We start from the raw sequence: 15,939 nt of genomic DNA, 5'->3' as shown, positions 1-15,939 counted from the left end.
GAAACTTGACCTAAGTCTCATACCTTATATCAAAACTAACTCAAAAATAATCATGGCCTTAAATGTAAAACATAAAACTAAAAATTTTAGAGGAAGAAAAAACATAGAAAATTTGTGGACTCTAGAGGTAGGTAAATAGCTATTTGATTTAACCCAAAAACATTAAAAGATTCATTAAAAATTTAAAAATTGGACTTTATCAAAATTAAAAACCTTTGCTCTGTGACAGACTCTGTTGAGAGGATGAAAAAGACAAGCTACAGACTGAAAGAAAATATTTGCCAACCAGTCCTTATCAACAAAGGACAACTACCTAGAATATACAAAGAACCCTCAAAACTCAATAGTAGAAACAAAAAACAAAAACCAAGCAATTCAATTAAAACATGGGCAAAAGGCATCAACGAACAATTCACCAAAAACAACATTTAGATGGCAAATAAGCATTTGAGAAGACCAACCTCATTAGCCATCAGGGAAATGCAAATAAAAACTGCAATGAGATATCACTACACACCTATCAGAATGGCTAAAATTAAAAATAATAACAACAATAATAATAATACCAAATGCTGGCAAGGATGCAGAGAATCAGAGAGAATCTGAAGCACTTATTAGATTGCCAGTGAGAATGCAAAAATAGCACAGCTACTCTGAAAGCCAGTTTAGCTGTTTCTCAAAAAACTAAACATGTAACTACCATAGAACCTAGCAATTATACTCCTGGGTAGTTATTCCAGAGAAATGAAGATAGGCTCACACATACAAAAAATTTGTACCGGAATGTTTGTAGTAGCTTCATTCTAATAGCCAAACAACTGGAAACAACCCAGATGTCCTTCAATTGGTCAATGGTTAAAAGTATTATGCTACATTCACACCATGGAACACTATTCAGCAATAAAAAGGAAAGCACTCAGCCTGAGCAACGTAGCAAGACCTTGTCTCTACAAAAAGTAAACAAAATTAGCCAGGTGTAGTGGTGTGCATCTGAGTCCAGCCACCCAGGAGACTGAGGTGGGAGGATCACTTGAGCCTTCGAGGTCAAGGCTGCAGTGAACCAAGATCATGCCACTACACTGCAGCCTGGGCAACAAAGTGAGACCTTGTCTCAAAACAAACAAACAAAAACAAGGAAAAAGTTATTGATACATTCAACAACTTGAATGAAGCTTCAGAAAATCATGCCATGTGAAAAGAGCCCCTTTCAATAGGTTACATACTGTCTGATTATATTTATGTAATATTTTTGAAATGACAGAAATAGAGAACAGATTAGTGATTTCCAGAATTAAGAACAGAACAGAGGTAGTGGAAGGTCAGTGTAGCTATAAAGGAGCAACATGAGGGATCTCTGTGTTGATGAAAATGTTAATATTCTGGTTGTGATACTGTACTGTAGTTTTGCAAAATGTTACCATTAGGGGAACTGGCATAAAAGGTACTCTGGATCTGTCTGTATTATTTAACACAATTGTGTGCAAATCTACAGTTATCTCAAAAGACCACATATAAGATAATCCTTTTATTAAATCAGCAACATATTACTATATATAATATCTGAATATTAATTTTAAAAAAGTTTAAGCCAGGCATGGTGACTCACACCTGTAATCCCAGCACTTTGGGAGGCCAAGGTGGGTGGATCACAAGGTCAGATAGAGACCATCCTGGCCAACATGGTGAAATCCCATCTGTAATAAAAATACAAAAATCAGCTGGGCATAATGGTGCATGTCTGTAATCCCAGCTACTTGGGAGGCGGAGACAGGAGAATTGCTTGAACCCGGGAGTCAGAGGTTGCAGTGACGCGAAATTGTACCACTGCATTCCAGCCAGGGCAACAGAGAGAGAGACTCCTTATCAAACAAACAAATAAAAAGTTTGGAGGCCAGGTGCAATGGCTCATGCCTGTAATCCCAGCAGTTTGGGAGGTAGAGGTGGGTGTATCACCTGAGGTCAGGAGTTTGAGACCAGCCTGGCCAATATGGAGAAACCCTGTCTCTATTAAAAATACAAAAATTTGCCAGGTGTGGTGGTGTATAACTGTAGTTCCAGCTACTAGGGAGGCTGACGTAGGAAAATTGCTTGAACCTGGGAGGCAGAGGTTGTAGTGAGCTGAAATCGTGCCACTGTACTCTAGCCTGGGTGGCAGTGCGAGACTCCATCTCGAAAAAAAAAGGAAAAAATAATAATTGGAAATAGCCAAAGCTCAATAATTTTTAAAATTAAAAAATGGAAATAAATACAAGAAAAGAGTATTAGTGGTTATATTGGTGAGATGGTACATAACTTTCAAATTTCTTCTTCATACATTCATGTATTATAATTTTTTTTCAATGAGCATGCTCTACTATGATGGTAAGAAAAAATAAAGCTATTTTCAGCATGAAAAAGAGAATACATGCTACTGCACACATTTTTTTCACCGAAAAATTTACTATATTAATTCTTTTAAACATTATTTTAAAAGCTGTTTAATATTCCAATGCACTCATCTATCAATTTTATTATTTCATTATCATAGGGGATTAAGGATTGTTTCTACTTTATGTTTTTTAAAAAAAGCAATGCAACATATACTCTTCTACCTTACTCTTTACATGCATCACTTCAGACCTCCAGCCATATAAGCCTATTGGATTATAGAGTCACTGGAATGTACTGAACAACTGCTCTCCTGAAAAACTATGAATTTATGTCCCCATCCTTAGTATAGACACTTTACTCTGTCCCTGATAAGTTGCCAAAATTGTATTCACATTCCAAGCTCCATGGATCAAATAAGTAAGGAAAACAGACATGCTACTCTCATACAGTGACATCACAACATAATAAAACTGACTTCACACCCGTCTTTGACATGATACAATCTAACATGTATGGGTCTTGCTTGCTCATCTTCGTCTCCCTTCACCTCCAGAAAGTTCAAACTTCTTACTCTGATGTTGAAAAGCTACCTCTCTCTGCCTCATTCACTTGCCTCCTTGCAGTCTGTCAAACCCATCTGGCACAATGTGTCTGCCCATATGCTTTGTGGTTAGCCACAGGGCTCACTCCTTCACTGACTTCAGGTCTTGGCTCCAAAATCTCTGTATCAGAGGCCTTCCCATCCAACTCTGTGTAAATCACCCACCCTCGTCTCTAGCCTCCCTATCTGTACTTACTTGCTCTTTCTCTGGCAATGACACACTGTAAGTTTTTGATTACTTCCCTACTTTATTTGGAAACTTTAAAAAACAAATCCTATTCTTCAAGATAGTCATCTCAACTTGTACAGACTGTACATTTTGTCTCTTTATCATGACAAGAATCAAGATCAGGTGCAGCACAAGGGGATTTATTTCTAGGCACTCCTTCCTTCAATCTTTTTTTTAGAGTTACTTTTTTGATAAGTAATAATTGTACATATTTGTATGGTACATATTTTAATACATGCAAATATTGTGTAAGAATCAAATCAGGGTAGCTGGGATATCCATCACCTCAAACATACATCATTTGTATTGAGAACATTTCAAATCTTCTTTTCTAGATATTTGGCAATATACAACAAATTACTGATGCACTATAACCACAATACTGTGCTACTGAATAGTAGATAACTTACTCCTGTATATAACTGTATTTTTGTACCCATTAACCAACTCTTCATCCCTCCTGCCCTTGCCAGCTTCTAGCAACCGTCATTCTACTCTCTACCTCAATGAGATTAGCTTTTCTTGCTGCCACGAGAACATAGAGTATTTGTCTTCCTGTGCCTAGCTTATTTCACTTAATGTCCTCCACGCCTACCCATGATGCTACAAATGACAGGCTTTATTTTTTTATGGCTGAATAATCTTCCATTGTGTATATGTGCCACATTTTCTTTATCCATTTATCTGTTGATAGATACCTAAGTTGATTCCATGTCTTGGCTATTGTGAATAGTGCTGCAATAAATAAGGGAATGCAAATATCTCTTTGATATACTGATTTCCATGGGATTGCTGAATCATAGGGTAGTTCTATTTTTACTTTTTTAAGGAATCTCCATGGCATTTCCTACAGTGGCTGTACTTTACATTCCCACCAACAGTGTGTGAGAGTTTCCTTTTTTCCATATTCTTGTCAGAACCTATTATTTTTTGTCTTTCTGATAATAGCTATTCTAGCTGGGATGAGACGAAATCTCAATGTGGTTTTGATTTGCATTTCCCTCTTGCAATCTTTATTGACGTCCTTTCTCTACCTTGGCCTTCATCTCTGCAAATATAATGCTGTTCACTGAGGAGCCTTATTCATGCCACCCTCCGTTCAATACCAAAGATTGCCATTCCTTGCATCCTCCTCCCCACTACCTGTATAGCTTCTAGTCTCCGTGTCTTCAACATTTGCCAAACCAACAAAGAAAGCAACATGAATATAATAAGCTAATTCACACTAAGATCTGTTTGGTTCAAATAGTAACTGAGGAAAAAATCAAATTCTTCAAGTTTCTAACTTGAAAAAGAAAGACATAAAATGTACAGTTTGTGTTCCTGAGACATTTCCATTCCATCTTATTTCTTCAAATTTGGTCATCACTTTGATTTTGTCATAGTCTTTCCACCTGAAAAGTCTTATTCTAGTTTAACATTATCCAAGAAGTACCTCCCTTCTGATTTTCATTCCATTCAGCACTGACCTCCTCCCTCCGAAGGGAGGAACAACAAAGGATGCCTCTTCCTGACATTTCTCCTGTCTAAGCAAGCATTTTTCTACTTCAGTGAGTCTCCATTTCATATTGAATTCTAGAAGACTGTGGTTTTTTTCTCCTTTAAAATATATTTGAAAGCCCCCTTTTTGTTTCCACATATTACTTCCACAGATTACATCCTATAGGCATGACGAATCCCAGACCTATCAATCAATCCTAGGAGTAATATTTGCTTTGAAACGTCATTAAACAATTCAATTATTTTTAGAAGAAATTACTTTGAGACTTTTTTAAAGCCTTATAAAAAAGACTGCCTCTATAGTATCCATTGTCCTTTGTGGTATAATACAAGGTGATCAGCTTACTTTGTCATGTACCTACAAGCTTTTATGAATGCAATGGACTACAAACATACTTTTAACTTTAAATTTCATTTTTTCTTAAGATCAAAAATAAATTAGAGCAAAACAGTGACATTTTATCTTAAAGAACTACATATAACATCCTGTTCTATTTTGATGGTAGAACAAATGATTTTAAAAAACAAATGGTGATAATTCTCTGCATCCCTCACCACAACCTCCTGAGAGACACTCAACTGCACACTACCAGATAATATGTGAAATGTCCCCAAAGAATTAGAATCTTCCTGCAGTCCCATAAAGAACTACTTACCAGACTTCCTTGCTTTCAAAGCAATAACAGCTGCTAGCTCTCTCTGCACCTAATAAAATATTAGGGGAAAAAATCAAATTAGAAGAAGAAAAATGTAGCCATCAAAAGCAGTACTTTGTTTTTGGATAGCAACCCCAATTAAGAGCTGTTGAAATTAAACATAAGTTTGCTGACATCATTCTTTTGTTTTTAGTACAAGGAAAAACCTCTGCATGGGAACTTTTGGAATAATCATACTGAGTTACTTTTTTAAAAGTTAGACAGTTGCCAGAATGTATACACTGTGAAACACTACTACTTATGCCATGATAATGGGAAGTACCTAAAAAAAAAAACTATATAACATTCAGATATAATGCAAATATGAATTAAATTATTAAAATATACATGATATCATAACAAAGATTAAATATTATTTATCCCTCAAAGATGCTAGTTTACACAAAAATTCTAGTAAAGTTGATATAGGTGATCCTGGTTTAACTGGACCTCTGCTCAAATATAATGCATGTTCACTGCAAGCCTGACAGGTTTACAGCAACCATTTTGGATAATATGCCACATAAAAACAAGTATCATCAACTCATAGGGCAGATGAACTGGGAATAGACTAGATGACCTTTAAAATCTTAAATGTCTTAAACCCTACTTACTTGTCCAAAGTTTTTAGCACTTAATCTCCCCCTCATCCTTCCCACTTTGAACACTTAAATCCTTCCTTGAAAACATTTTCAAAGCAGAACACCAAACAGTGCCAAAAAAGATAAGCACAGTTACTCTCAAAGACAACATGAGGGTAGCAATAAAAATTCCACAATGAGGAAGCTCTCTCCCCTCCAGGACACAATCTCTTAAGCTCAGAAGTGTATGTGTTCAGATGTTTGGAGCTGGTGATGGTGGGTTTTTTTTGAGGGGGTTGGGAATGTCAGGCAGCTGAATATACTACAGTAATGACACTTTAAAAGTAGAAAAAGGGAGTTGAAGGATAAACTGCAGATTTGCTATTCAAATTAATTTAATCTACATTCATTTACCAGAAGGCAAGAGTAGCAATAAGCTAGACCCTGAGACTCCACCTAGGACTGCTCTCCCAATGGCCAGGGCTTCATCACCCCTGCAGAAGGCAGCTTGTCTCATGTGCTGTCTTTCCCTGATTGCCACACTTTCCCTGATGTGCTAGTGTGAAAGTCACTGAATTCTAGTCTGCTAAAATTCAATTATTTGACACCTCAAGACTCTGTCACGAAAATTACACAGCAATGAGAAGACAATCAGTCCCTCTCCAACCTTAGGAGTTTGGGCTCTGAAAATGCTCACAGTTGGAAAGTTTACAGTTAAAGAACTTAGCGTGGCTAGCACGGTGGCTCACGCCTGTAATACCAGCACTTTGAGAGGCCGAGGTGGGCAGATCACGAGGTCAGGAGATCGAAACCATCCTGGCTACCATGGTGAAACCCCATCTCTACTAAAAATACAAAAATTTGCTGGGCATGGTGGTGCATGCCTGTAATTCCAGCTATTTGGGAGGCTGAGGCAGGAGAGTCACCTTAATCTGGGAGGCAGAGATCACAGTGAGCCGAGATCACGCCACTACACTCCAGCCTGGTGACAGAGCAAGACTCCGTCTCAAAAAAAAAAAAAAAATTAGTGGGGAAAGAATACTGGGGCAGACAGAAGTAATGAACAATCACAAGAAAACCTTTATAAGTACTGGTATGTGAACTCAAATAAATTTAAAAATATCAAAGTACAAATATCAATTATTGCATATTTTACATATTTTAAGATGTTTGTAAGGTTTATTGTAGTATTACCGGCTCTTTTTAGCATTTTCTTCCTTCACAGTGTCACAAATATTTGGAGTTGGAACAAAGAGGCAGATTATAAACATTCACTAGGATCCTGTCCATGGTTTCCAGATGCTGTGACCTCCCAGGGAAAACCCCACTGTGGCTCATGCACAGGGAGAAGGCAGAGATGGAAAATGATGTATGAGGTGGATCACTTAATTTGCTCACAAAGGATCAAAACTAGTCATCTCCATCTTCTTCTTTTAATTTTCCACACCTGAATTCCCTTTATGGGATTCTCAGTTTTTCCTTTTCCAATTCGAAAATAATGCCCAAAATAGAAGTAGCTCAGAAAAGCAAAGTATTATATTCCCACCACTGTAGAACACTACAGCTTTTCAAAGAGTTGACAGAGAAAGAAAGGAAAGAATGAGATGAGCAAGCAAAAAAATGGAGCATTTCCTGGGCACTGGGAGGGTGAGAGACAGGCAGGGAGAAAGGCAAGAAGAACTTCACCATTCAACTTAGAACCTAGGCTGCTTTATAAAAAATAAATGAGATTACTGTACTGCACTACACTACATCCACTGAACCTCTGCCATGGGAGAATATGAGTATTTTATGCAAAGTGGGATGTACGATATCTTCCATGTTTCTGTACTAGGAAGGAAAAAGCTTTTAACAACAACAAAAAACCCCAAAAGGTAGGTTAGTCTTCCTAGAAGACACAAAGGGGAAAGCGTTGATCAAGCCAAGCACACACTGGGTAAGATCCCATGATATGCTACCATAGCATCTTCACAGTCCTTTTTTTTTTTTTTTTTTTTTAATGTCCTAGCAATCAATTAATCAATCATTTAAAGTTGTGTGACTAATGACTGCATTTTGGCTGGAAGCTCCACTGAGGCAGGAACCAGTCTGCCTTTTCTTCGCATTATCCTGGGCAATTGACACTCACTCATTAGCCCACAAGAGATGGCCAAAGAGACAACCCTATTTATACAGAGACAGAAGGAGAAAATAAGGAAAGGACCCAGGGGAGAGAAAAGGCTTCCCAAGAGAGGACAATGAAAATTCAGAGAAGACATTCCCTTGTCATAAACGATTCCCAGCAGAAATCTTCAGAACATGTTAGAAGGATTCAAAACTGACTTTGCAAATAATTGTTAGGTTTATATGAAATTGAATTGAAAACCAAAACTGTGAGGAATTACATAAACAGGGACTGTACTTTTCTTTCTTTTCTTAATTATTATTATACTTTAATAAGTTCTGGGGTGCATGTGCAGAACATGCAGGTTTGTTACACAGGTATACACATGTCATGGTGGTTTGCTGCATCCATCACCCTGTCATCTACATTAGGTATTTCTCCTAATGCTATCCCTCCCCTATCTTCCCACCCCCTGCTATCCCTCCCCTAGCCTCCCACCCCCTGAACAGGCCGCAGTGTGTGATGTTCCCCTCAACAGGGACTACACTTTTCTTTGTGTGCTAACAAAGGGACCTGTTGGCATTGGAAAAGAAATACCATATTCCAGTGCCAGTTGATTCTTCAAATAACTGGGGCTCTGGCTGACATTCTGACCATCACCTCCTAAGACACCCTGAGTAGGAACTACTTAGCTAAGATGCTCCTAGACTCCTAACATAATAAATCCATGTTCTTTCAGATCTCTAGATTCTGGAGTCATTGGTTATGCTGAAAAGCCTTTTATATGAAAATTATGATTTTTCTACTGTAATCTAACTGTGTTGTTGGCTAACCTGAGTTCCTCTCGCCATGCCCGAAACAGAGCCACTGTTAAGGTTAGGCTTGAGAAATGTACCAAATGTAGTAGAACCACGTTCTGATACTGGCCATTGTTTTTATCCAATGAAGATATAAAACCATTGCCTAGGTAATTAGAAAAAAGAATGCATTGTCCTTAATCTGACAAAAAGAGTAAATAATCAGCTTGGCTTTACCTATCATAACCATTCCCTGCTATAATCTATAACTCCTTTTCTGAACCCCCTGGGACTAGAGGTATTTCAGGGTTCAAAATTTCACACATTTTAGAAAGGTATCTTCAGTGAAGTCTGGGGCAGCAACTTGTAGTCAGATACATTAATATATCTTTCATGAAATGCATTACTATTCAAACCAAATGGGATAAAGGAAAACTAGAAAACGCCTTGAGTTTTGCCACCAAATACGTTCAGTTTTGGTTGGATTTTGCCACAAGCTAGCTATGAAGAGCTCTTCTACTGTAGGACTGTGAACAAGGGACTGTATACCTCTACTAGTTTTACATTAAAGTTTCCCTCCCTCATCTTTTTCTCATGTTGTTTTTTTTCCACTTGCTATTTAGTCACTACTTTTTGTCTATTTTCTAAGAAATGCTTTCTTTACCGGGTGCGGTGGCTCATGCCTGTAATCTCAGCACTTTGGGAGGCCAAGGCAGGTGAATCATGAGGTCAGGAGATTGTGACCATCCTGGTCAACATGGTGAAACTCCGTCTCTACTACAGATACAAAAATTAGCCAGGCGTGATGGCGTGCAACTGTAGTCCTAGCTACTCAGGAGGCTGAGGCAGAATTGCTTGAACCCGGGAGGCGGAGGTTGCAATGAGCCAAGATGGCATCACTGCACACCTGCCTGGGTGACAGAGAGAGACTCCATCTCAAATAAGAAAGAAAGAAAGAAAGAAAGAAAGAAAGAAAGAAAGAAAAAAAGAAAGAAAGAAAGAAAGAAAGAAAGAAAGAAAGAAAGAAGGAAGGAAGGAAGGAAGGAAGGAAGGAAGGAAGGAAGGAAGGAAGGAAGGAAGGAAGGAAGGAAAGAAAGAAGGAAGGAAGGAAGGAAGGAAGGAAGGAAGGAAGGAAGGAAGGAAGGAGGGAAAGAAAAAGAAAAATGCTTTATATAGAGTGAGTTTTCATCTAGTTCAGCAGTTCTCAAACCTGACTGCACATTAGAATCATTTGGAGAGGTTTTTAAAAATATTGATATTTGGGCCACAACTAAGTCAGAATCTCAGGGGGAAAAATCCAGGCATCAGTGTGTGTTGTTGTTTCCAAGCTTCCTAGGTGGTTCTACTGCATCCAGGGTGGGAAATCATTGCTCTATTCAACAAGTATCTTACTTTCTCCAAGGCCCCATATTTTGACCTTCATTCCAACTAAAAATTTTAATCTGTACTTTGTCCTCCTCTAATTTTATTCATTTGTAAAGGAACGTGGCCTCCACTGTATTTAGATATAAAAATTATGTAATAATCCAATCAAATGATGAGATTCACTTACTGCAGTAGCAGTTCAACAGACAAGATTTATTCAAGTACAAAGAAAATTGCAAGGAAGCTTTTTAAGAAGCTTCAAGTTTAATTTAAAATATAGTTTCCTCAATATAAAACAACTGCAATTCAAAACACTTGCAGCTGACGGTTATATTTGGCCTTGTAAATGTCTAAATAGAGGATGATTAAGGGACTGATAAAACATATCCCTCTCCCTAGTTACCCATCAGAAACTACAGTCAGAAAATTTTTCCCTCTCCCCTAGTTACCCATCAGAAGCTACAGTCAGAAACATATTGAAATGTTTTGGCTTTCTATCTTGGATAACCACAAAGATACTATGGCTGTTCACAAAGTAGCCTTGACATTCAGTGAGAATCAGAGTCAGTCTTACGTCCAGCATTCTGTCTTCTTTCTCCTCTGGCACTTACAGTGCCTTCAGTCTTAAAATCCAAAGGCCCAGACCTGTTTTTCATCACTCATGCAAACTCTGAGTGACAGAGGGTTTCCCCATGGGAGAGGTTAACTGAGAAGACATGAGCAGGCTTCCTGGAAGAAGGGGCCCTCGAAAGCAAGGTATGAAGCTCAATAGAAAGTCAAGGAAAGTCATTTTGAGAGGACAGAGCAATATTAGCAAAGATCTTAGTTACTAAAGGGTTGTCCTTACAAACTAATTTTTAATAGAATTGCCAATTCACAAATTCCCTAAAGGCTTTTAGTAAATTGATTAATCTTAGAAACATTTAAATTTTGATGTGATGATAGAAATGTTTTTAAAATACAAAACCCATTTTTCTCAATTTCCTAAGCTAAATGTAAGAAGAAACGTAATCTAATATTCTTCCACGTTTTATTCCCAAAAAACATAACTGTTAAGCCATTATAAAATGTTAAGCTGGTATCGACTTCAGGAAATGTAAAAAAAAAATAAATAAATATGCTTCTTAATCATTTTTTATTTTCTTATTTTTTGGAGACACGGTTTCACTCTGTCACCCAGGCTGGAGTGCAGTGGTACAATCTGAGCTCACTGTAACCTCCGCCTTCTGGGCTCAAGCAATCCTCCCACCTCAGCCTCCTGAATAGCTGGGACAACAGGCTCCTGCCACCATGCCCAGCTAATTTGTTTGTGTTTTTGTACAAATGGAGTTTCACCATGTTGTCCAGGCTGGTCTCGAAATCCTGACCTCAAGTGATTTGCCCACCTCGGTCTCCCAAAGTGCTGGGACTGCAGATGTGAGCCACTGCGCCCAGCCAAGAAACTACTGTTCTCCATCAAATAGTTTATTTAACAGATGGTTATTTCCGCAATAACTGCTGTCATCACATCAAAGAGGTGTTTGTTAAGCATGCTGTGATGATAAAATGTATCTATGCTTACTCATCTGTTTCAAGGCACTAAGGGGTATCTTTTAAATCTCTTAAAGAGACTTTCTGTGGAATGCAAACAAATATGCATATTAACTTTATTGTAACTGAGATAACAGCTGGCCATTCCAAGACTAATATATGTAGAAGTGATCTGAAACTAACAAAATGAACTGGAATAAAGTCTTCTACAGATTTTAAATGTCTACTAAGTCTGCTACACATACACTTAGTGAGATAGAGGTTCACATTAAAAAGATCAGATAGTTTGGTTGAGTACAAGCATACTATGAGTTAATGGGAGTGAGACTACTTAGAATGGATAACAGTATTTTTAGAAATATTACTACAGGTGTGACATTCAGGTTACACACAAAAAAATGGACTCCAGAAAGATCAACATCTGGACTGTATTTGGTCCATGAGAAGTAGACAGTATCCACAGGAGGACAACCAGGAGATAGTCACCTCCTGGTAGCTCAACTTAATGAACACAGCCATCCTCATTTACCTTGTCCTCTGCACAATCTGACTATTACTCACTCCCTTTTTCTTAACCATTGGGCTATTATGGCATTCCATGCTCCAGGTTTTCTCCTTCCTCTCTAGCTACTGCTTCTCTTCTCCCAAGGCTCCCCTTCTTTGCCTTTTATAAAGATTTCAATGTCCCTTAGTGGTTTATCCTCAACTCTCTTGATCTTCTCTTTCCATTCACTCACATGACTTTAATTATATTTGCATGTCCAGTCTATATCTCCTGCGCCCTAGAGCCCATAGCCATCTACATTCTGGACCTGAAAGTTCCACTTAGCAGCTCACACTCAACATTCCCAAAGTTGAATTCACTTTTTCTTTTTTTGAGACTGGGTTTCACTCTGTCACCCAGGCTGGAGTGCAGTGGTCCATTCATGGCTTACTGCAGCCTCCATGACCAGAGCTCAATTGAGTCTCCTGCCTCAGCCTCCCAAGCAGCTGAGAGGACAGGCATACACCACCATGTCTGGCTAATTTTTTGTTTTGTTTATTTGTAGAGATGACATCTTGCTATGTTGCCCAGACTGGTCTTAAATTCCTGGGCTCAAGCAATCCTCCTGCCTCAGCCTCCTAAAGTGCTGGGATTACAGGAGTGAGCCACTGCCCCCAGCCTGAAGTCACCTTTTTACCACTTCCTCTGCACTCCACAAATCTGCTCCATGAATGGCACCATCACACATCATAATCTCAAGCCAGGAGGTAGGGTACCCTTGAGCTATCAGCCCATCAATGTCTCCTACTTAGATCTCCATCTCTAATTTTTCTCTCTCTGTTCTATATCATTCTCTACTCTGTAGGCAGACTAAATAATCCTAAAATAGAATTTTTATCTTATTATATCTTTTCCCAAAAAACCCTTCAAAGATTTCTTCATGACGCTATGACAGAGTCCAATGTCTGATACTGCATACACAGTGTTCTTCCGGTCTAGTCTTCAGTATCATCTCTATCTCCATTCTTCCTTCCAAAATCCATTCTCCAAGCTTATTAAAAGATGACACTTGCGGTTCTCTGGATGGACTATGCTCTCTCTTGCCCTGAGCCTTTTCGCATGTTCTGTCTGGAATGCCTCCCCACCTCCCCACCTTGTCTGGCTGTCACTTACTTGTCATTCAGATTCCAATTTAGGTACCATCTTCTCCTGAGTGCCACTCACCTCTCCTGTGTGAAAGTCCTGTTTATACTCCAATAGCACTCCAGACTTGTTTCAATTACAGCACTTATCACTTTCTAATGAAATCTCCTCTTTAGCTGGAGGGCTCCAAAACTAGATTAAATGCCCACTGAAATGGACTCCTTTATTCATCATTATGACCCTGACTCCTGGCACCATTCCTGGTATACATGTTTGTGATTAAGAACACAAGTAAAATGTTTACAGTTGTTACTGAGAAGGTGTAGGGGGAACACTATCATTAACTTCAAGTATTTGAAAGTTTGAGAGTGAAATTCAGACCAATGGAGAGAAGTTACAAAAATGCATGTTTTAGCTCAACATAAGAACTTTCAAATACCCAGAACTGTCCACAGTGGAAATGGTCTATTGAATTTGTGAGATTCAATAGGAGATACTTTACATGGGAAGGTATATATCAGAAGTGCCCTAAGGATTGTTCTAAAGATTTGTTTTAAGAATGTCTTCTTTCCTAATCACCCCACTATCAAAAGAGAACAAGCATGTTCTCTTTGGAGACCATGGGGTTTGTTCATGTCACCTGGGAAGTTGGTGACATCTGTCAGCCTGGAGTTGAACAGTTGGTGATGTTATGGTCATCTAATCCACCTGACAGAGATAGAGGGGGTGCAAATCTGAATGAATAGACGAAAAATAACTGTTGGAAGCCATTTCTTGTTGAGGAAATCTCATGAATTTTGTGGAGATTCCTGCAGATGTTATTCCCAGAAACAACAGGAGAAATAACAGATGTTTACAAGAACTGTGAGAAGAACAAGCTAACGACACTAACATCTTTTCAAAAGAGCAGGTACATCTGCATCTTCAGTTTTCAAAGCTGCTCTTACAATCTCTGATTGGTAATTTCTCTGAAGCCCTAGCTGCCGATCAACATGAATTTCCTGATAAACAAGACTTCATATATAAGATATATTTTAAGGAAATAAGTCCATATTGGGAGTTTTAATTTTTGTTATGATGAAATAAAACATTCATTATGTTTACATCATTAAAATTTTAATTTTTATGTCTCAAGTTACTTCTTTGTCATTTTCTGGTAAGCCCAGTGTTATCAATCTACAAAAAGATCATAAATGATTCTCAGTTAATTTAATGAAGCATCTTCAAAGCCAAAATATATTTTTTAAACTCACGTCTTACTATGTCTTTTATTCTATGTTGCATATCATTCCATACATGTCTTTTCCCAATCTTCGTGCCCTTTGGAGGTAAGATTATAAACTGTAGCAATTGCATAACTACATCAACAGCCAAGTCCCATACATTCTAGGAATCTCTCATTTGTAGGGACAGATTCCTCTGGAACTTTGTAGAGAATAGAGATGTTACATTACAAAGACTGATAATGGGATATACTCAGGTCAGCAAAGACTGTTTCCAACTAGAAATTCTACCCATAAAAACTGCTAACAAGTGAAGCCTTCTAGAAGAACAAGATTCAGAATCCAAGATCAAAAAATCTAAAACAAGAGTAGGAAATCTCTACTTATTTTATGCCAACCTTGAGAGAAGCTATAGATTACTGATGGTGGGGTGGAGTCATAGTCCTCTACCTCATAGGACTGTTGTGAGATTCAGATAAATTAATATGTATAAATCATCTGGACTGACTGATCTGACACAGATTAAGTGCTATTTGAGTGTTAGCTATTATCATCCTAATCACATTATTAGAATATAGCTAAGCTGAATGACAGAAGAAAGGACATATCCAGTCTTTAATTGCTTTAATACTGCACAGGTTTAAGCCCCATCTTTCACCTAAATTATAAACTCTTTCAGAATCAGTATTTCCTCCATTTATTATATTTCCTACCTAGCCCAGTCCCATTTCAACTAGCATAAAAGGGACTGAAGCATTTCACTGAAAATTGTAAACAATGATTAAAGTGATTTTTCAGACTTTACTTTAAAAAAGAAGTTTTAGATTTCCACAGAATTCTGAAGCCTTTACAAATGTATGAAGGACAGACGTTAGGTTTCAAAATTCACTTTGAGACGTCAGAAGTATCAATCAACTTAAGTAGCTGTGCCCTGGCAGTGTCTGACATTCAAAAGAGAACTGCTGTATTATGAATCAGCGATTATGGGTTCAAATTCAAATTGAATTCCAAATTCAAACTCTTGTATTCAACAAGAAATGTGCACTAGTTAAATATCTCTTCCATAGCTAATTATCACTCATTTTACTGCTTAAAATAATATCTGCTTATTATTTCATATTTGTGTAGGTCAAAAGTCCAGGTACAGCGTGGCTCAACTGGGTTCTCTGCTTCTCACAAGGTCTCTTGTAAGGCCCAAAGCAAAGTACCTGCTGGGCTGCACTCCTTACTGGTAGCTCTGGGGGAGCATGTGCTTCCACACTCATCCAAGCCATTGACAGAATCCAGCTCTTATGTCTGTGGGGCTGAGGTACCTAT

General features: G+C 38.1%; 1 protein-coding gene across 2 annotated transcripts in view; it reads right to left on the bottom strand.

Moving 5' to 3' along the window:
* The window catches only part of RAPGEF5 (Rap guanine nucleotide exchange factor 5), a 249,102-nt gene that overhangs the window by 151,214 nt on the left and 81,949 nt on the right, over positions 1 to 15,939 (bottom strand). For both annotated transcript variants that reach the window (XM_032287013.1, XM_032287012.1), the window contains exon 7: positions 5,357 to 5,405. In XM_032287013.1, the coding sequence (XP_032142904.1) occupies positions 5,357 to 5,405 (49 nt within the window). The remainder of the gene's footprint in view (positions 1 to 5,356; positions 5,406 to 15,939) is intronic.

The sequence above is a fragment of the Sapajus apella genome, unplaced genomic scaffold (assembly GCF_009761245.1).
Source record: "Sapajus apella isolate SASKATOON/1434 unplaced genomic scaffold, GSC_monkey_1.0 scaffold19, whole genome shotgun sequence".
Taxonomy (NCBI): Eukaryota; Metazoa; Chordata; class Mammalia; order Primates; family Cebidae; genus Sapajus; species Sapajus apella.
The sequence above is the reverse complement of the archived record's forward strand: the minus strand, read 5'-3'. Positions and strand labels throughout refer to the sequence as shown.